Source organism: Pseudonaja textilis, chromosome 2 (genome assembly GCF_049901715.1).
Source record: "Pseudonaja textilis isolate UNSWEBS1 chromosome 2, rPseTex1.2, whole genome shotgun sequence".
NCBI classification, from domain to species: domain Eukaryota; kingdom Metazoa; phylum Chordata; class Lepidosauria; order Squamata; family Elapidae; genus Pseudonaja; species Pseudonaja textilis.
Window position 1 is genome coordinate 164,479,950 of NC_141991.1, and position 23,018 is coordinate 164,502,967.

At 38.5% G+C, this 23,018-nt stretch overlaps 1 protein-coding gene across 3 annotated transcripts in view; it reads right to left on the reverse strand.

Moving 5' to 3' along the window:
* The window catches only part of TMOD1 (tropomodulin 1), a 45,153-nt gene that overhangs the window by 1,231 nt on the left and 20,904 nt on the right, over window positions 1–23,018 (reverse strand). The window contains exons 5-10 of one of the 3 annotated variants that reach the window (XM_026712652.2): window positions 15,695–15,784; window positions 7,685–7,812; window positions 5,786–5,893; window positions 3,940–4,083; window positions 2,931–3,075; window positions 1,405–1,463 (exon numbers count right to left, since the gene is read on the reverse strand). In XM_026712652.2, the coding sequence (XP_026568437.1) occupies window positions 1,435–1,463; window positions 2,931–3,075; window positions 3,940–4,083; window positions 5,786–5,893; window positions 7,685–7,812; window positions 15,695–15,784 (644 nt within the window). In that variant the 3' untranslated portion in view covers window positions 1,405–1,434. Of the gene's footprint in view, window positions 1–1,388; window positions 1,464–2,930; window positions 3,076–3,939; window positions 4,084–5,785; window positions 5,894–7,684; window positions 7,813–15,694; window positions 15,785–23,018 lie in introns of all 3 variants that reach the window. The other 2 variants (XM_087926326.1, XM_026712651.2) reach the window with 2 other exon arrangements.

The window sequence follows — 23,018 nt, forward strand, 5'->3', positions numbered from 1 at the left end:
CTGGAATTCCTAGAATTCTAATAAATCAACAGTGCAATGCTATCAAATCAGAAGCGATCCTTATGTTAAGAAAATTAAAAAGCAAATATGCACAAAAAGACCACACCCTCTGTCTAGAGCAGGTGTTTTCAAATTTTCAGGCTGCAGAACCTGTTGGGGGGGAAATCAGAATCCCTGATCAAAAAAGCTGCTCATATCAACTGACAATCCTTGCCCTGACTGTGTTGCTATTGATGCCCCTGAAGAGCATTGTTGAGGTGAGAGTATATGGTCAGCTGTATTCAAAGTTTTCTTTTTCTCATTTGTTCCTTGCGGAGTTTTTTTTTTTATCCCATTAGTTCCACAAAACTCAGTTTAAGTTTTTCCTTGGACAGCCCGGTTTGAAAAACCCTGCCTTAAAATATGTAACCGTCCATTGCAATTAGACTAAGAAGAAAACTCGACTCAGCCTGTTTGCTTTATTTCTTCTCTCCCCCTCCAAATTTCTGCAGAAATTAGTTCCAATTGGATTCTTAATTAAGTAACTCTGGTTGCAGTTTCCCACTTAACGATTCTTCAGGAAAAAGCAACTCTAGTTAGAAGAGTTGCAACTGAAAGGAAAGGGTGCAAAAGGCAAGTTTTTGGCTGAAACGGTCAAGCAGTTTGATTTTTTTCCCCACTGTGGAAAGACTACAAGGTCTTGTACATGGGAATAAACATTTAAATATCTTCACCTGGTTGAAAAAAATCAAGTTAAATGCCAGCTGTTGAAGTAACTTCACAAAATAGATACACCAGGTGTTTTTTCTTGACAAAAATAAGTGCTGCCCTGTTTTTATCAGATTGAATGGAAGGAATCAGATTGAATTTTATCAGATTGAATGTAAGGGACCTTGGAGGTCATCTAGTCCAACCCCCTGCTCCAGCAGGAGAGTCTATTCCAAATATTCTACCTAGGATCGAACTCACAGGCTCCTGATTGTGAGGTGAGAGCTCCACCTCTAGGCCACCAGAGCTGCATCTATCCTAGTCCTGGTTGGACAGCTACATGATCTGTGCTTGGGCTGAAAACCTTTGGGACTGTCTGCATTGAGAAAGGTTGTTTTTAAACAACTATTGTTCCCTTCTCAAGTCACATGATATTCAATTGCAAAAGTCAATCACAAAAGAAAGCAGAAGGCAAAGGAAGAGCAAGGACAGAATGAAAGAGTCACAGTCATTCAACCATGAAGATAGGAGGAATTTTCCTTCCAATAAGACAGTTTATTTCTGAAAAAAAAAAAGGACATCCTAGAGAAATCTATGAACAGAAGTGGAAGGGGATAGTCAGAACCAAGTGGAGTAGCAGAGAAGCACTACTACTTCCCAATCTGGGAAGGAGAGTAAAGCAATTGCCAAGAGGGGATTACAGGGAAATACTTATACATCTTCCAGTTCCAGGGCTGAGGTGTTATGTCAGGGACCGTCACTTCGATGGATACGAGCTGCAAATAAGAACTAAGTCAGATATTTTTTGTAGAGCTCTTCCAACAAGGAGGTCAACTGAGACCAGTCCCCAGCCAATTGACACCTGGTTCTACTTACAAAATCTGGACTAATAAATCATCGTGATAGCTTGCTCCCCATGTAATAGGGCTCTTCCTTGCTATTACAGTACTTCTGCTCATCCAATCAATGACAGAAGCTTCGTGCATTATGGAATCCTTGGTGCTCTCTGAGCATGGCTGTTTGCTTGCAAATGTTTCATGACCTAACTAGGTAACGTCGTCAGTGATGATAACCAGTGAGGATGTTACCTAGTCAGGTAATGAAATGTCTGAAAGCCAACAACCAAGCTCAGAGAGCATCAAAGACTCCACAGGTCAACCCTGAGCTACATATAGTTTCTTCTCCATATTTCCATGAATGCAGTATAATACAGGCACAACATATTTTGCAGAGCAGGTCCTTTTTCAATAGGTTTGAGCTTCTATAAGCCCTAGTGAAACCCTTAAGCTAATTTGTAGTTCCACAAGAGGTCAAGATTTCCCACTGTTTGTGAGCTAGAGAGTTTGTAATATCTCTCTCTATTCTTTATACTGTATATGCTGCATGCTTTACATGCAAACTGTCCTGACTGAATGCAAATAATTTTCTATAAAAGGATTTCCAGGTCCATGAAGAAATACTGCAAGTTAAGACAGCAGGTAATACTGGTCCAGAGTCCCAGACCAGTGACTGGAAACATCTGAAGGCAGGCTCATCTACCACTAATTACATCCCACTTGATATAAGCATTTTTTTTCTCTTGAAAAGTTTGGCAACATCAAAAAAAAACCCTAAACAAAATCAATGTCAAACTCATATTTTGAATACTGCAGGAATAGCTGCCAGGGAATTGAGGCAAAGAGACCACGTTTTAAAACTCTGATGCTTTTTCATTAAAAAAAAAAAATCAAGACCTACCTTTCCACATATTTCAAAGCTTCCAACTGAAACAGGAACTTTAGCTGCAATTCTAATGAAGGAGTCCATTTCTTGTATTTATTTATTTGTTTGGCTTGTTTTTATAATTCTAGGTAGAATCTTGGTCTCTCTCCTTTTAATATGCCAATTTGTGATATTCCTTTGTAAAATCTGATCTCAAGCAACATTCACCCTGCATTCCTCACAAAAATCCTTCCCACATATGAATCCAGCACTCCCCACCCCCATAAATATTGAATGAAGGAAAATGGATGAACCGCAAAAAGATAAGAAAAAAGCAATCTCTTCCGCCCACCAGGGAGCCAAGAAACAATATCTTTCCCAGCCTGATGTACTTCAGTTAGTGCTGGACTACAACTCCCAGAATTTTCAACCAGCCAATGAAAGAAAGCTAATATATAACCATGCTATCTCTTGGAGTAACGAATCAAGAAACATGATCATGTCCGCCCCAAGAACCCATACTTTTATGAAAAAAATCTCACCTAAGTCATTGTTGTTCATCATAGCATTGGAAGCCCGAAGTCTGGGTCCCTGTTGAGTGAAGTTATAACCAAATTTCAAGAGAGAGGTGTTTTTTTCCAACATACTGGCGATCTCCATTTCTACCTTGTTGCCCAAAAGCTGGCACTTAAAAAAGAATAGGAAAAAAATAGCATAGAAACACTTGAATTTTAGCTGCTTGCAGGTTTATGCCTACATATTGTGGCAGTACAAAGGAGAAAGTTCATCAAAAGGGAGCAGAATGCCCCCCTCTACTATGCTAGAAAAGGGGAAGAGGTAATAGGAGGAAGAGTTGCCTGTGACTGGGATGGGAGGAATGATAACCTACCAAAGCTAGAAAGAAAGAGGCTAATAAAAGTATTTGTAATATTGGAGACCCAGGTTTGTCTGGGAGAAATTAAGATCTAGACAATTTAGACCTTAAAGAAATCTAGACTGAAAATTCTCTGCTCTAATCTGCTCTAATAATATACTGCTCTAGCAACCAACAATTTAAGGTGTCAGGATAGAATAAAAGACATTTATGCCAGGTGTCATTTACACTCCCACACCCTCCACGTGCAATAGGAAGCCTTTGATTGAGGATATCAAAGAATGAAAGTACACATAGCATTTCTAAAGCACTGTAGCCACCCGGAAACATCCATCATCCTTGTACAGTAAGTACAGACAAGCATTTCTCAACCATGGCAGCTTGAAGGCTGTGTGGACTTTTAACTCCCGGAACTCCTTAGGGAATTCTGGGAGTTGAAGTCCACACAGCCTCAAGATGCGAAGATTAAGAAATACTGATCTACACAGACCTGTTTCATCTCTAAGCTGAATATAAAAGACAAGCATATGTAATGCTCATTGGCTATTCCCCCTGATATCCTCAAGTGTCCTTCTATTTCAGTGTTGTAATACAAAGTCCAGATTTAAAATGGAAGAGGTAGTTAATGCTGGGATTGTAAAATTTGGTGGAAGCTGATCTTATTCTACACAGGTTACCTGGTTGTCAATTTTGAGTTCAATTAGTGTTGTGTTGTTCTGCAGTGCTTTTATCAGGGCCAGGATTCCAGATCCAGTAATAAAATTTGATTCCACATTTAAGCTCTTCAATACTCTGTTTTCTTTTATCATTTCTGCCAACGCCTTCCAGTGAAAGAGAAGACAAAGAGAAAGGCAAAATACTTGTATATACTTGTTACTAATAACTTTAAACAAAGGTTTAATGACAGCATCATTAATACAAGAATGCTTTTTTTGGTCATAATTTAACTACACTACTGACTCAAACCAGAGTTTTCTATTTTATCTTTTGGGTGACTGAGAAACCCACAAGGAAGCTCTGACACATCAGAGGGTTGTTATTGTGAGGAACATTAGTGGGGCCCTGCTAAATTAGACCTTTGGCTAGTTCAGCTCACAGCTGCCAACCAACAGCCCAAGGAAGTTGTACAAAGCAAAGGCAGGATATAAATCTAATAATGAACAAATTAACATAAGATTGTTTTTCATGTGAAAATAGAAATTAGCTTTTAGTGATTGGAAATCAGCTATGAGGATAACAATAGAAGTTACAGGATCCAATCTGAGTCAGTCACTGGTAACAAAGCTTTATTCTTCCAAACTTTCAGACTTGTGCTGCAGTTCATCATTGGGGAACCACTCTCTCTCCAGAGATGTCCCCCAATGATGGGCTCCAGCATGAGCTGAACAGCTTGGAAGAATAAAGCTTTGGTCCTGGAGACGGACTCAGTTTGGATCCTGCAACATTATCCTGGGACACATACATTTACCTTCATTTGCAACAACAGAAGTCCTCAAATTTGGTTAATGATTAGATAGAGAGTTCTTTGTAAAGAGTACCGCTCTGCTACCAAGAAACCTAAGACTGAACATATGACAAGCCTCAAGAGTATAAGTTACCTTTTTAAAGGGGCTGTATTTTAGCTGTAGGGATTTGTATTCTTCTAAGACGGGGGGTCCCCAAATTTGGCCACTTTAAGACTTGTGGACTTCAACTCCCAGAAGTTGAAGTCCACAAGTCTTAAAGTGGCTAAGTTTGGAGACCTCTGTTCTAAGAACTTGCAGCCTTTCAGTGGATCTTTCCACTGTAGAATTTACAGAATGAGTTCCTCAGAGGTTGACAGCTTGGAAGCTTAACATACTCAGTCCCCTTCCTTCTTTACCCATTGCCCCAATTTCTTCTGTTTCTGTCAACCACGTCTGTCATAAGTCAAACAAACGGCTTACAACAAGTATGATTCATTAGAAGCCGGAACCACTGAATAAGAAATAGCATAGTTCAAAGAGCTGTGTGAAAGAGCCATACGTCCCAATTTCTTGCTCAGTGCAGGAATTGCTAAAGCGTTCTGGACAAGGAGCTATTCAGCCTCTGTTTGAAGATCTCCAGTGAAGAAAAATATGCAACCTAATCTAATAATTATTGTTACCTGGAATTACTCTTATTATCTGGAAATTCCTTAAAATAAATAAATCCCATGACTAATCAGAATGTCCTTCTCTATAGTTTCCACCCACTGTTTCTGGTCCTAGTTTTTAGCCCAGCAGAAAACCAGTTCACTCCCTCTTCTATACGACAACCCTACTTCTGAAAACTACTATCACATCTTATTTCAATCATCTCTTTTCCAGACTGAATGTACCCATTCTTTTAACTGTACCTCACAGGAATTGGTTTCCAATCTCCTCCCCATCTTGATCACCCTCTTGTGAAAAGGCAGTGTTCTTATATGAGACTTGGATTTCAACCAAATAGGAAGTCACTAAAGGAGGTAATCCCAATAAAAGCTTTCCTGAGAAGATTAGGTGCAAGTCATCTGACACTTACAAAAGCAACAGGGTCATTACTTCTTGTTCCTACTATGCTGAACTTTTTCACGTAGGTGTTAGTCTTCAGAGCTTCAACATAGGCTTTCAAAATAGGCACAGGAATATCCTTTAAAAGAGAAACATCAGACAAGGGGGATGTAAGCTGTTTCTGCTGGGACATAACCACAAATTCCAAGGAATCAGGCATCTCCTAAATCCAGTAACACCCTTTAAATTATTTCAAACATGTCAGTTCGGTGCTATTATGCTACCTTTCCCCTGCTGAACTCTGAATCAAAAAATAAACCCATTTGGAATCATTTTATTTTATTTATTTAACTTACATACCACCCATCTTGCCTGGATAATGAGGAGTGGGAACAGAAGGTAGGAACCTCAACTTCATTTTTAAAAAATGGTAGAATGTGGTAAAACATATTGCAAAGAAAATCAAGCAACTGCACTTGGAAAGTAGTAAGTCCTTTTGGTCCTTCTGCATTACTTTAGATTCTTCCTTGATTTAGAATTATAGTCCAAAATGTGCCTGGAGCAAAACATGTGTAAAAAACAGCAGTCACTTGGTTTTCTTTGCAGCTTCAGCTTTGTTTCATATGTTAAATATCAGACAGATAGACAGCGAAAGCATCTGTCACATTAATGCCAACAATATTTTCTCTGAAATGATTGACTGCTTTTTGATGGAAAGAATGATATATATTGTTTTAGAACTACCATCTCAGTTTAACTTCTACTTTATGATTCAACTGTAGTTCTGGTGTGGAAAAGATACCTTTTTAAAAAGTCAGTTCAAGTAATGGAGGGAAAAGTCATTGCCTTTATTCTCCAGAGCAAGGGTCTTCAAACTTTAGCTTTAAGACTTGTGGACTTCAATTCCCAGAATTCCTTCTCCAGTCATGTTAGCTCAGGAATTCTAGGAGTTGAAGTCCACAAATCTTAAACTTGCCAAGTTTGAAGACTTTTGCTATAGAGCTTCCTGTGTCATGGAGAGGGGAATGCAAATGGCAGCATACAGCAAACCTTGGTTGAGCTGGAAAAAGGGAATGCAGGTCCAATTTGGTAAATACTTGAATGGGTGACCATTCAAAGTTAGCCTATGTCTATGACATCTTTAAAAAATGTTGGAAAATGTCAGTAGCGAGCCTCTTTATTATGAATAAACCCCAAATAATGGATTTGTCATGTCTCTGGTGGAGACTCTGAGGGAGAGAAGGAACTCTCTCAGGAGTAGAAGTGGGGCTCTGGAGGTTGTGGAGGAGGCTGGGGAAGGGCAGAGGGCAGCTGAGCAGTCAGAGGAGGACCCATCCCATCCCCTATCCATCCTAGGGCACGCAGGGAGGAGAGGATAAGGAAGAGATATGGTCTCCTCAGGAGGAGACGGCCTTGATCCTTTTCATGGGCTGCAGCTGTGACAACTGAATAAGCGTATGGATGTGTATAGGCAAACGCTGGGAACAAAGTGTGTAAATATCTCTAGTTTATAGTTCCTCTCTGAAATGAGCGTCCTTCCCAGTATAAGTTATCTGTGGACATCGTCCAGTCCTTATCTTGCCTTGTTTGTGTTGCTTTTTTCCATCTTCGTGTAACCGTGTGGGAGTTTTTTATCTTCCATCAAAGATATTTGGAGCTTAGAGGCAAAGTGAAGGAATAAAAGGGGCTTCACCTGTTCTCTGTGACTGTGTTTGTTTTGTATCCCACCCTGGGTAATCACAGTATTTCTGTACAAACACTCCTTGACTTACAACCACAACTGGAATCTGAATTTCTGTTACTAAGGCAGTCATTAAATGAGTTGCACCTGACTTTATTATCTTTTTGGCACAGTAATTTAGTAGACCATAATACATATTTTGACCCCTCTGCCTACTCAAGGCAAACCCAGGTAGAAAAGAATCCATACCTTAATATTGTTGAGATTAATTTCCTGAAGTTCTGGATCATTGTTTTTTACCCGTTCCAAAGTTTCTTCTACATTGGTTGAATTTGGCTCATCAGGAACTGGTTTATACTGGGTGGGCTTAATTATACCTACATGAGTGAAAGAGATAAAGATCCATGTCTATTTGCTTCTGACCAGACATTAGTAATACAATGAACAAAGAGTAGTAGCCTCACTCTTACTCATCCTGTAGGTTTCAACCCTGATCTCCTAAAGCTATGATGGCGAACCTACAGCTCGCATGCCGCAAGTGGCACGCAGAACCATCTCTACGGGAAGGCGAGCCATTTGCCCCAGCTCAGTTCCACTGCACATACACGTGCGCCTCCTGCCAGCCAGCTGATTTTCGGGTATCTGCTGCGCATGCATGGGAGGCGGGGTGCATGCGGGAGACATGTACACATGCACAGGGAGAGCACTGGGGGGTCCCGCGTGCATAAGCAGGGGGGCGGGCATGCATTGCATTATGGGTGCACGCTCTCTCTCCTGCACTTTTGGCACTCAATGACAAAAAGGTTAGCCATCACTGTCCTAAAGTTTACAATATTTCTAACAGCATTTGTTGGGTATATGGATACACCAACTGGTTTGGGTGAATGAATATATAAAACCTAGGTTTATGTGTTTGCAGCTTTAAGCTCAAAAACTGCAATGTCATTGCATAATTATGGGTGCGGTTGTAAGCTGCAATAAGAGGCAGTGAGAGAGACGTAACACTTCCTGGTTTCTGATCCTGTTTTCGAGTTCCTGGTTCCTGGTGTTACTGGTCTCTGGTCTGTCTGCTGTTTGCCTACTGTTTTACTCCTGTATGAGATGTCTACTGTGCAAGATACTTCTTTCTACTGAACAAAAGGACTGTGTTTACTTGGTGAGCTGTTCATACTCAGCATTGTCTTTGAGAGAAAGTTATCAGAAGAAGAAGAAATACAAGCAGATAAAGACATTGCATTTACTGTTTATAGACTAGATATACTGGATACTGACATATGGACTGAATGACTATTCTTAATCTCTGTGTGAATTAAATATCTATTTAAAACCACAAACAGTGTTTTTGTCTCTAGTGTGTGTATACTCTTGGGCCCAGCCTCTCTCTCTCATTTGGCTGCCTGGTTAGACTGCTGCTGTGCACTCTGCTCGGGGGTTTATCCCCAAACACTAACATTGGTTATGGGCCCAGCAGTGTGCACAGTCTAGCTAACCAGGATATACCAGTGAGAGTTTTTGGGGTGAGTTGCACATTGCTGTAAAGACAAACTGTTTGTTGAATAGTTATTTTTCTGCAGAGCAATGGCACAAGTAAATTTGCCAAGTCTGTCCATGATATCCAGGTTAGATGGAACAAACTATGTTTCATGGTCAATGAAGTGTAGTTTACTGCTACGAAGAGAAGGTTTGTGGGACATAATTACAAACCCACCAGATGTATCCAATTTGGATCCTACTGATGATGAGGATGCCAGAAAGATACAGGACTATAAACAAAAGAATGAACAGGCTTTGTGCATCATAGGACTCACTCTCTCAGACCAGCAACTGATACATATCCGTGGAGTGGATAGTGCTGCCAAGTGCTGGGATAATCTCAAGAAGATTTATGTTCGAGACAGTGTAGGAGCTCATATCAATCTTACACGGAAGCTGTTTAGAACACATCTTGAGAAAAATGGAGACATGTTGACTCATTTAAACTGTATGAAAAGCATTTTTCAAGAATTACAAGAAAAAGAGCTTATATTTAATGAGTTGCAACAAGTATACATTATACTGTCTTCTTTGGAACAAAGCTATGATGATTTTGTGACTGCATTAGAGGTATTGCCAAAAGACAGTTTATCAGTAACTGAGATAACCGGCAGGCTATTAGAAGAAGCCAGAAGAAGGAGTGAACGTGACCAGCTGAGGGAAGATAAGCCTAATAATGAAGAGAAATTATCTTCAAAGCCTGAAAGAAACCAGCTATGCAAGGTAAAGCACCCGGAAGAAGAGAAGTTATCTTCGACGGCATACACAATTAAAAAGTGTTTTAATTGTGGAGGCAGAGGACATTTGGCAAGATTCTGCAGAAAAGGAAAACGTCAGAATTTAAAGAAGCCAAAGAAATCCTTTGAACTAGCCACATTCAGCAACTGTGATATGAAGAGTGATATATGGGTGGTGGACAGTGGAGCATCCCACTGCATCACGAGAGATAAGACAAAGTTTATAAAAATGTCTACAAGCTCTCAGCATATATCACTCGCTAATGGTTGGCACCTCAAGGCCAAGGGTGAAGGTATTGCATATTGTCCATGTTTAAAACAGAATATAAACATGTTGTATGTACCACAGTTAAAGATGAACTTACTTTCTGTAAGAGAATTAGATAAACTAGGATATGTGGTTACATTTAAGAATAATAAGTGCATACTGGAAAGGGATAACACAAAGGTAACTGCAGCTTTAAATGGAGCATTGTATGTCTTACATGATAGTAAGAAAGGGGAGGCACAGACTGTATTTAACAATACCAAGCCTCATGATGATTGTATCCATTTATTGCATAGGCGTTTGGGGCATGTAAATTTTAAAATGCTAAAACGTACAGTAGAGTTATCTGAAGGGATAAGGTTAAAACCCTGTGAGAAATATTTGCGTTGTAATGTCTGCTGTGAAGATAAGAGTAAAATATTGCCTGCAAATAGGCTAAATGGTTTTAAAACTAAAGAACCTTTAGAAGTAGTATTTGCAGACATTATAGGTCCAAAGAAACCCAGTATGGGGGGTGCTCGGTATATATTGAGTATTATGGACCATTACTCTAGATATGGGTTTTGCTACCTAATGAAAAGCAAAACTGAAACATATCAACATTTCTTCAACTGGTTAAAGTTTGCAGAAAGAAAGGCTAAACGGCAACTGATAACCTTGGTGACAGATAATGGTACGGAATTTGTTAATAGCAAATTCCAGAATAGATTAAAGGCAGCTGGTATAGAGCATAAGAAATCTGCACCATACAGACCACAACACAACGCATTTGTAGAGAAAAGAGCCCAGACACTACAGGCAATGGTTAGAACAATGTTAACTGATTCTGGATTACCTGATTCTTTGTGGGGGGAGGCTGCAATGTGTGCTAATCACTTATTGAACAATGTGGTTAACTCAACTACTGGTGAAATACCATTCACCATGTGGCATGGCAGGAAGCCTGATCTGAGTTACCTGCACACATTTGGTGCACCAGCATGGGTGCATATCCCTACACAACTCAGGCGTAAAGGGCAACACAGAGCTAAACAATTTTTCTTTGTTGGTTACCAAGCTAACCATAGGGCATATAGATTTTGGGAGAAAGGCACATCTAAGGTGTTATGTAGTGCCAATGCCCAATTTCTAGAGCACGTAGGATGGGATAAGTTAGAACAGGATAACAATAAAGAGGTGGTTATTGAATCCTACAAAAATCCCATTAAGTATCCCTGTAACTTTAAGAAAGAAGTAAAGAGAGAAGTACAGGAAGATATAGTGCCCATAGAAGAAGAAAAGGAAGAAATAGCTCAGCAAGATGAGGAAAAGGACCAGGTAGTAACTCAAGAAAGTCCTCATACAAGCCCTGTAATTCCCAGAAGAACTACACGTATTTCTAGACCGCCTGATAGATACCAGGCTAACTCAGTGTGCCAGGTAAATAGAGTTCCATCTACTGTGGATGAGATTAAAAGGTATCCTTCTAAAGAGAAAGAAAATTGGTATGCAGCAATGAATAAGGAATTGAAATTGAAAGGATATGAAGGTATATGATAATGTGAGATTACCTGTTGGTGTAAAACCCATTGGCTGCAAATGGATTTTTAAGATAAAACCTGATAGGGATGGAAATATAATCCATAAAGCAAGATTAGTAGCCCAAGGTTTTAGACAAAGTGCAAATGACTATGATGAAGTATTTGCACCTAGTCTTAAAGCAGCAACGTTAAGGGCAGCCTTAGTGTGGGCAGCAAGCAAGAAGTATATAGTTAACCATTTAGATGTGGAAACTGCTTACTTGCATGCTCCACTAAGACATACTGTATATATAAAAAAGCCTAGTGGATTGAAAGGTGATAATAATAATGATTGTTGGTTGTTAAAGAAGAGCCTATATGGTCTCAAACAATCGGGCTATGAATGGAACCAGTATATTGTGAAGGAACTGAACAATATAGGGTTTAAAGCTGGTTTAGCCGATCCATGTCTATTTAAGAGGGAAAAGAATGGGAAAGTATCATTATTGTTGTTTACTGATGATATTGCTCTGATAACTAAGACTAATGATGAAGCAAATGAAATAATCACATCATTAGCCAAGAAAATAAAAATCAAGCAATTAGGTGAGATAAAGAGATATCTAGGTTTAAATATAGTGAAAACACAGAAAGGTTATAAGATATCTCAGGAAGATAAGATATCTAAATTGCTAATAGATTATAAAATGGAACTTTGTAAGCCTGTTAAGACTCCTATGAGTCAGGATATTTGTAAAATGGATACTCAAAGTCCCAAGTTTGATAAGGCAATATATCAATCTTTGATTGGTAGCTTATCATATATTAGCAATTGGTCAAGGCCAGATATAGCTTTTAGTATTAATCAGCTGGCACGACACAATAATGACCCGCTTCAATGTCACTGGATAGCACTGAAAAGAATCTTAAGATATCTTAAAGGTACATTACACCATGCACTGTATTTAGAACCAGAAGGTGATCTCATATTGAGTGCTTATGCAGATGCTAGTTTTGCATCAGAAAGAGATACAAGAAAGTCGACTTCAGGAACAGCCATAATGCTGGGTAAGACATTAATAGGTTGGAAGTCAATTAGACAACAGCATATAAGTTTGTCTACGATGGAGGCAGAATTCTCCTGTTTATCACTATTATGTACTGAGTTGATTATGTATAAACAAATGTTGAAAGATATGGGTATAACTGTAAATTACCCTATAGTTGTACATGAAGATAATCAGGCAGCAATTCAAATGGCTACAAGTATTGCAGTAAAAACTAGGAGCAAGCATACAGATTTGAGATATCTGAATGTAAGGCAATCTGTAAATAGTAAATTGATACAGCTAGAGTACTGTATGTCAGAGGACAATATAGCTGATAATTTTACTAAAGCCCAAGGTGCCATTAAGCACCTAGAGAGTTGTGAAAAATATGGGTTTAGAATGTAAAGGCATTATATATTTATGTCACCCAAAAGGGGAGTATGTTGGGTATATGGATACACCAACTGGTTTGGGTGAATGAATATATAAAACCTAGGTTTAAGTGTTTGCAGCTTTAAGCTCAAAAACTGCAATGTCATTGCATAATTATGGGTGCGGTTGTAAGCTGCAATAAGAGGCAGTGAGAGAGACGTAACACTTCCTGGTTTCTGATCCTGTTTTCGAGTTCCTGGTTCCTGGTGTTACTGGTCTCTGGTCTGTCTGCTGTTTGCCTACTGTTTTACTCCTGTATGAGATGTCTACTGTGCAAGATACTTCTTTCTACTGAACAAAAGGACTGTGTTTACTTGGTGAGCTGTTCATACTCAGCATTGTCTTTGAGAGAAAGTTATCAGAAGAAGAAGAAATACAAGCAGATAAAGACATTGCATTTACTGTTTATAGACTAGATATACCGGATACTGACATATGGACTGAATGACTATTCTTAATCTCTGTGTGAATTAAATATCTATTTAAAACCACAAACAGTGTTTTTGTCTCTAGTGTGTGTATACTCTTGGGCCCAGCCTCTCTCTCTCATTTGGCTGCCTGGTTAGACTGCTGCTGTGCACTCTGCTCGGGGGTTTATCCCCAAACACTAACAGCATTTCTTTCACTCAGGGTATAAATGGAAGAATTTGATTCTTTGATGCTGGATTCTTATGAAAATAAATTAAAATAAGTTCAGTACCAACCCCTGATAATTGTAAGTTCTTATTGGCCAAGTGGGGATGAAAATATCTATAATGTTGTTTGGAAAGACATGGAACAGACTCAGCTTTGGTACCTTGATAAGTAAGCTCCTTTTTATTCTATTTTCTTAAAAAAATGCTTTCATATGCCTCTTACAGATGCACAGAGGAGACAGATGCAGGCATGTGTCATCCCATGTTGAAGAATTTGAATTTAAATAAGTTTATAAATAAATGTATATAATAATAATGTCTTATGTCTCTTAGCAGCTGTAGTGAGAGAATAGTATGATTTATAGATTTTGTTTGGACTTTGTTTTTAAGATTTGTTTTTTTTTTTCAGTTTAGAGACCAAAGAAAAGGGGGAAAATACATTTGAATGTCTTATTTTCTGAAATTCATGGTTGAAAAAAAATTGGTGCATAAACTGCATGCTAGGAAGGAAAGCTATTTTTTCTGTGCTTCATCATAACTGTTTTTTTAAAAATCTACATTCATTGTAGATATTGACAATGTATTTGCTTATTTAGTGAACAAGGACAAATTGTATGTCATGAAAAAGATTCCCCCTCACCAGAAATTAGGAGAAAAGGTTTTCATGTTATATAAGCATGTATTTAGAAAAAGTGGTTCTCTAATCAATTCTAAAATGTGTATTTTTCTGAAACTCCAGTACAATTAAATTTAACAATTCTACAGTATTAATAATTTCATCATTCTCAAGTGATCTGCTCTATAGAGGAGAACCTGTTTCTCTATAACAATCAATCCTAGATAAAAAGCACTAATCAGTAACGTTCCCTGGAGATTATTTCAAAGAAGTGACTTTTCCCAGGGCATATGACTCCAAAGATGGAGATATGGATTAACGTGATCAATGTACTTTACACAAGTGCCATTAGCATCCTTACCTAAAAATTAAAGATGATTCTCTGAAAGAAAAACTAAGGAGAAGAAAACTTATAATTCCAGCAAATCCAATGCTCAGTTTCCCCATCTTATCAAACTAGATTTGCTGACTCCAATTGAAACCAAATTTGGAGATTATTATTGCCCTGACAATAAGTTATTGACCTATTTCTCTCTCTGTGTATAGATACTTGTTAAAACTTCAAAAACAGAGCAGGAACTATGCAAAAAAGGTGTTAACTAAATTAAGAACTACTAATTAAAATTATTGCTTGTAAAATAAGATGCATTCACAGATTTAATTAACACTATCTACAGATACCAACTATTCTGTTTCTTACTCAGAAATGCAAATCATTCTCACAAACACATGCTGACATAATCTCCTTCTTCCTTCCAATAGAAACACACACCAAAGAGAGAAAAAGAAATAACTAGAATAGAGCTGGAGCAAGAGGAAAGTTGTTCTGAGGAGGAAAAGGAAGATTCAGTGATTAAAAGGTATGGTCCGTAAAAGCTCTATGTTGTGATTACACAAATGCACAAAGGGGCAAAATTTGCCTTGCAAACAGCACGACACTGCTTTTGTAATTTCCATGAAAGCACTGGATTCTGGAGATGCTTAATAAGAGAAGGCAAGAGAAAGAAAGAAAAAAAAAAGGATGGAGACAAGCAGTTCCACTTAATATTACAGAGTTTAAATTCAACAGGTGAAAAGTCCTTCCAAGCAGCAAGCTAATTGTTAGACGGATCTTCAAAAGGACTCTGAGATATTTGGAGCCACTTGGAACTCATGTTTATTCCTTTGTTTTCACTGCCTTCTGCTCTTTTCATTAAATGTAAGAACACATCGAATTATATGGGGACAAAAAAACAAATATAAGTGTTGAGCAATTATCTGGATTTGAAGGGGAAAAAGTGATTCTGAACAGTGTGGAAACATACATACCTGTTGGCACCTTTTGAATTAATGTGCCTTCACAGAGTATGACATGAGCACTCTCACATATTCTGAATCTGCTTTCCTCTCTTGAATCTGGATTTAATCTGAATCTATACTTTTTTATTAACTATAATTGCTGCTTTTGACTCCCTTTGTTAGATTATTGTAGTGTTGTAAATCTTACTTACTGTCCAATCCTTCTTTGTTGACGATAGCTGTAGTCCCTCGTGCTTCATAATATTGTTGGTTACTCATCAATGTATGCATGCCAAGAATAGCTACATGAGAGAAGAAAAAAATAATAAAAGAAAACAAAATTAAATAAGTTTATAGATTTGTCATTCCTGGAAAAGTGATAATCTGGCCAAGACATAAGTAGCCTAGAAAAAATCTGAACAGTGATAAAATATTTGTTTTGAAAAGGGAATATTGAGAAGATCCATTGAAGCTCAGCACAACTTGTATATTCAAATAGGATGTGATTCCTTATTTCTTCACAATGCTTTGGCTAATGACTTTTTTTAAAGTAAGCAGCAACATACTAAACTGGATCATTAATCATCCATTATCAGTGGATTCCTAACTGATATGACAATGACCTGCATATTCTATTAAATGTAGGACAATTTCACTGCATCCACCTACTATGGGAAACAGGACTGGAATAAATACAGTTCTCTTCACTATTTGGCAAATTTCTATATTTTACCAAGTGAGCTCTTTGCAGTAATGCATTACAGTTTAGCAAAGCCTCAGCCTCAGCCTTTGTCCTCTAATTCCAGTATGAATAAAATCTGAGCTACTGCCTAAATCTGCACACAAACAACACACACAGAAAAATAGTATCTTATAAAGTTATATCCACTCCTAGATTAGGAAACATGCAACACGCTGAACAGTTGTACATTTCATGGCTTTTTGTTAGGAATATAGTAAGTTCTGCAGTACCATAAGTAATAATTGCATATTTTAGCCAGTTATTTGTATATATAGTATATATGTTGGATCAGCACCATCTTAGAGCAGGCATTCCAGACTTGCATTTGAATAAAAATTAAGTAGCTCTTTTCTAAAGCACTGCCTGTCACCTACAATTTTTGTAAATCCTTAACAAAATATTCAATCATTGATTGAATGACTAAGACTACAGTCTCAAAAAGGACTTGTTACGACGCAGATGATGGAGTAAGTTGTATTCTTGTTGAGTCAGGAGAACACAGCATTTCCAAATTGTTTTTTTCTTTATATAAAATATATATTTCTGTACTTAATTTGCTTTATTATAAACTCTAGCTTCGATCATGTTCCAGAAGTTCTTTAACAAGCTGCAAAAAAGTCAAGAGTCAGATGTTCAGTTGCAAAGGATCTGTCTTATCAACCTATCCATCTTTCTGAAATACATCTTTAAAAAAAACTCCTTGCATTATTTTTTAAAAATGCAATCAGCTATATTTTAAAAAAATCAAAATAATTTTTAAAAAATATTTTTCTTTTTGTTTCTAGTCTACCACTTCCCAAATTAAAGTTTCTTAAAGAAACATTACTAAGTAGAATTAATATTGGTAATATCCCAGAAAGGGGATAGAATCCATTACAGCACATCTTATAATGGGCTTGATGCCTTATTTTCACTTTGCTTTGTGTGCTAATGAAGGCTATGGAAGTTTTCTACCAGTTGTGTCTCATGGAAATATATCCTGGAAGGGCTATATATTCCTATGGCTGGTTGTACAGTACAAGGAAAACTTTCTGATGATAGACCAACTTTTTGGACATGCATCTCTATATAACCATGTCTCCACACTACTGTTATCTGTTCAATTAGGACTCCTAAAATGCTGAGAATCCTAAAGAATATACTTGGAAAATCCCTGCTTAGAAAAAAATATGCCAGCAAATAAGAATAAAACCACCTATATATAAATAATTTATCAATTCAACTTGAGATTTCACAGATATCAATTCATCTCTTGTAAACAGTAGGCCTATGTTTTCACTAATCGTCTTTTCCATTTCTGTATGGTTTTAGCCCAAAAATCAATGAGGCTTCTGCTTCTAAAACAATTTGGAAGAGAATTCCTACCCCACTGCTTGACTTACTGGTGCCACACCTCCACCTCCTGTGCTGTAGGTAGATAAAGCCTATTTGACTAGTTTGCACTAAGCAATTTATGAGTCCGGAGAGATTCCAGAATGAGAGTGGGCAATTTGGCAGAGGCCTTGGTCACAGCTTAAAATGATTGGATATTGGAACATGTTCCCTTCATGGCCTCTTCTTGTTTGCCAAATGTGGACTGCTCCTTGGCTTACCAAGAAACTCCAAAAGATAAAGCTCCCAAAGAGATACCTGGAGCCACACTGGATGAATTTAAAGAAGCAAGCTAAAGAAACAGATAAGAGTCCATATCTGGGATTGTCTTGGGGTGATAAGGCAGAAATATTTATCTGACCTTATTGCATCTACCGATTGGACAACTTCAATGTTCTTTACACGAGATTGTTCTGGAAGACCACCTAGAAACTGTAGCTGGTCCAGAATGCAGCACTGCAATGTAGGATACACGTTACACTCTGCAAGCTGCACTTATGGCCAATAGATTTATAACCAGCAATTTGCGATGCTGGTTTTAAGTCCCTTCATGGCATGGGGCTATTTGAAGGACTGCCTATCTCCAATGATTTCAGCTAAATATACTTATGCAAATTATTTCAGTAAATTGCAGTCTTCCAAGTAAGTTATACGACAGGTAGTCCTTGAATTATGACAACTGAACCCAAACATTCTATTAAAATTGTTAAATGAATCTGGCTTCCCCATTGACTTTGCTTGTTAGAAGGTCACAAAATATGACCCCAGAACATTTCAACCATCATAAATGCATGCCAGTTGCTAAGCATCCAAATTCTGAACACATGATCGCAGGGAAGCTGCAATCGTTGTAAATGTGAAAAACATTTTAAAACACCATCGTAACTTTGAACAGTCACTAAGTTGATGGTTGCAAGACAAGGACTACCTGCATATACAGCATAGATTGCAATCTAGTCCCTTGAACTGTTACATAAACAGGATTTGCTATGAGATGCGATAATTTATCCCAAACAATTGATGCAGCATTCTCTTTCAGAATAAAACTGAAAATCTACTTAATCTTCACATTTTAAAAAGTTTACTTTAGAAGGTACCAGGTCTAAAGAGAGTTAAACTGCACTGGGGAACTTAATTAAAATCATTAAGTTCTTGCATTTATTTCATTAAAACAAAGCAAGGTCTCAACACAGTGACTCATGCAGAGATTTTACTAATAGTTTGTTTTGTTAGATGTCTCATTCTGTTAACCCTGCAACAGAAGCAGCCATAGGGATAAATACATTCAATTCAAAGAGATAACAGAATTACTTAGGCCTAGTAGAAAATTATTGGAGGACAGAATAAAGCCAAGATCATGCACTAAATATTGTGGATGAGGAGTGCACCAAATTGCCAGCATAAATATGGTACGTAGATGCATTTGTATGTAAATATACATAAGCAGCTCTTGGAACTCCTGGAGTATTGCACATGTATTTGAAAAATCTATACTGTCTTTGGGTAGAAGAATCAGTTATTGCTCTTTACAGATATGCAGTACTACTCATTAGTAACTATCCCATCTTGGCATAAGCTTGGGGTACATTCATTAGCTGCATACCCATTTGCCATTTTAACACAAGTTGGATTCTTGCCAGATCTTTATTCATGAGTGCACAGGGAGGGAAAATGTTCCACTCTGCCAGTCTGCATGTGATGAAGGAAATGTAAAAACCAACGAGCAAGCCTTTGGTGGAAATTCCAATTCACAATCCGTTTTATGCAAAAAGAATAAAAGGATAAAGCGGACAAATAGTTTTGGATAGCGGGGTGCGCGGCAGGCCTAGTGCAGTCTTGCATTCGTAAAGCAGGACTATGAGGTCACCAGCACGGTTCTCTTACAGTCCTTCTGCAACTTCTGCTGAGGTGGATGATGTCATGGAAATATGAGAGGAAGAGGCAGCAGGCTGGAAAAAACAGACATAGTTAAGGCAGGAATGGGGTTGCTTCAGGGAACTTGAGCTGAATAGAGGGAGGGGGATTTTAGTGAAATCAGAGAGATGAGGGTTAATTCACACTTTTGGAGAATAAAGCCAAGCTCAGATAAGATGGAATGGTGAAAAAGATAGCCCTGAGTCCCAGAAGAAAAGGCAGAATATGAATCTAACGAAGAGATACGTGCTGGTTTCTTATACTTCTTTCTCCACATGAACCTTCATAATGTGCCATATTTTCTTCGATATGTTTATTTTGCTTAAATAAACTACTGGACAGCCATGACAGCTGTACACAGTCCTCCTCTCCCAGTTGCTCTAGCCTAGGCATTATAGAGAGGAAGAGAAGAGCTGATTTTTTTAGGCACCATGGATTACAGAGCATCAAAATATAGACATTTGGATTGACTGGATCATTCAGGGAAAGGGATGTCCATTAAATCCAAATTTCCATCATTTGCTTTGATTTATCTCACTTATATATTGTAACTTATGTAATTGACAAAATAAGTGTCATGCTATATCTTGAAACTTTAATGGACAGAGTCAAGGTGAAGTCAAAATATAACAAAAATATTTCACTGTATACCAAGCCCACTAAATCAAGGATTTACTGTACTTTAATATCAAATTTGCTTTACCCAGGGGGCAGCTTCACTATGCTTTATTCATATAAAAATTTCTCCCCGTATTGTTTTCTATATTTGAAAAGGTCTATAATTTCCCCCCTGTGCTGTCCAGACAGTATATAGGTAATTGGAAATTGAGATAGTTAAGTTAGAATTGGGAGCTGTCCCCTTAAGGGAATGCCTCATGGTGAATGTAGTTAATGCATCATGGAAATGTAGTTCATGTCGTGCGGTCACATCTGTAATTCTGATTGGTCACCGAACTGACCCTTGGTTGGGTTGGGGGAGTTTCCTTTACTCTTGCTTGGACCCCAGCACCGTGCTGGTGTCTCACCCTTTGTTCCAGCGTTATGGGATGAAAGATCACTATAATCTTACACTATGAAGTCAACTATGCAAAGAATTGGACACTAGATGGATCTCAACATAACCATGAGTTATATTTGAGGATGCCTTGTGACCCAATAAAGAAACTTTGTATGGAAGCCTTTGTAGAATATGTCTGTCTGTCTTTATATTCAGCCAGCAATCAAAAGACAGTAGCGATCAAAAGACAGAACACCCCCAGTAAAATAATCCAGAGTTGTCTCTCCTTTTCTTTCTTTTTTAGAGAAAGTTCAATGATTTGCTGCTTTTGTAATTTTCTTCACAGCTTTTCAAATCCTTGTCCAACTTTACACTTCCTGTGGAATTAATTTGCTACGCTGGCAAGACAGGAAGGCAATAAACGGATCATACTTTCCTTCCCATCCCAATATCAGCTTTTAAAAAATCAATCTTTAGAAATAATACTTACCTTACACCAGTCTTTCTCACTGGTGCTGGCTGGGGAATTCTGGGAGTTGAAGTCACACATGTTAAAGTTGACATGGTTGAGAAACATTGCCTTACACCCTTCTCAGCTCTTTCCCAGCCAGGCTATCTGGATTACAAATGGCTTATGCAGTTTTATAGCAGACAATGAACCCTTGGTTGGAGGGGGAAATAAGAAACCACTATATTTTCTTTTCTTTTTGTGAAGTGGGATTGGCTGTCCAAGCACATATACTATTCTCAATTGTTTTCCAAGCCTTTTTCAAAGGACTATCTTGGAGAGCCTTGCAAAGGGTGTGTGCAGAAGGGTAGGAAAAGTTGAAAGGAGGAAGGAAGAAAATACCATAAGCAGCTTGTTTTGCCATTATTCTATTCTACTGCAAAGGGCTAAGCCAAATATTTGCATCTTGCAAACTGAGTAATTGAGACTTTAGCCTATGAAGCCTTCAGCTGCTTACTCTGTTGTCCAACTTCAGTTACAGCAAGAAGAAATATAAATCTGGTCAGTACAAGGAGAGTGAAAACGATCACACACACACACACACACACACACACACACACACACACACACAGAAAGCAAGCCTTCATTAGACTTCCTTTCAAATAAGAGCCACTGGTATCATGTTATAGTCTGATTTCACATATTGTATGGGGCCATAATCAGTGATGGGGATTCTAATATTTTTACCACTGGTTCGGTGGGCGTGGCTTGGTGGGCAAGACAGAATCAGCCTATTGCCCCCAACAATATGGGTCCTCATTTTACCCACCTCGGAAGGATGGAAGGCTGAGTCAACCTGAGCCTGGTGGTGGGATTTGATCTGCCAATACTGGAATATATAAGTGTGTCAAACTCCACATAGCTGAACAAGATCAAGGAAGCAAGACTTACATATATTTCAGGAACTTCAATGTTAGTCTGGGGTAATTACAGAATCTTGTAAACTGCACAAGGAACGGAGGGAAGAGCCCAACTGCAGGATCAGGTTGAGGGGGGTTGTGGGGAGCAGAATATTAGTTTATTTGACTATTCTCTTCAAAGGGGGAAGAGGGGGACTGCAAAGGGGGACTGTTTTATCTCCCCAACCTCAAAGTTCCCATTTCATCTGTATATCTTGATGTCAAGATATGCAAAATGAGGTTCCTAGGGAAGTCTTTGAGTTACATGGAATGATGGAGGATGTTTGAAGACTCCTTCAAAGGAAAATCCTTTGTAGTACCTTTGCCTGGGGCATTTACATTGCTCTGGGTTTGAGTTGCCTCCCCTTTACATTTAACAACCTGTTTCCTGAATAAACAAATGCTGCATCTAAACAGTTACAATAGCACTTCAGGAGAACTTAAAAGACACCAGATTTCCTCCTAATTATCCACACCTACAAAGGATTTTCCTTCTGGTCAGTCTCCATCATTCCATGTAACTCAGACCACTACCCCAACACTGACATGTGAAGCCAATAAAATACTGTACGTTGCATTCGTTGGGGACAACAAGCACTCATTGTTGTGTCACTGCTGGTAAGAAGACTTCTGCCTGCGAGATGGATGTAACTGTAGCAAGCAAGAAAGGAAGAGAAAAGTTTGTTTCTGATGGGTACCTCGATGTATTTGAGAAGCCAAGTGTGGTTGATTCTTGCCTTACTTTTTGGCACTGTGAGCAGCGTGATAGATGCAGTGCCAGAATTCACACAAGATTTGGAGAAGTAATAAAAAGAATCAATGAGCATTTATTCGCACGCACACACACACACATCAGCACAGCCTGCGGAAGTGGTGCGTTTGCTGAGCAGCATGAAATGGCGGGCAGAGGAGGAGACAGTGGAAGGCACATCCAAAACTATCAAGATGTGTCTGGCCAATGTGAGCCCAGAGTCTACCCTGCAATACCAGCGACCCCAGCAGTGCGAAAAAACATCTGCAGAAAAAGGGACAAAATACGGGCAGGACCCTCAGACCCAATAAGCCTTGATCACCTCATTTTACCTGAGGAATACAAGACATACTC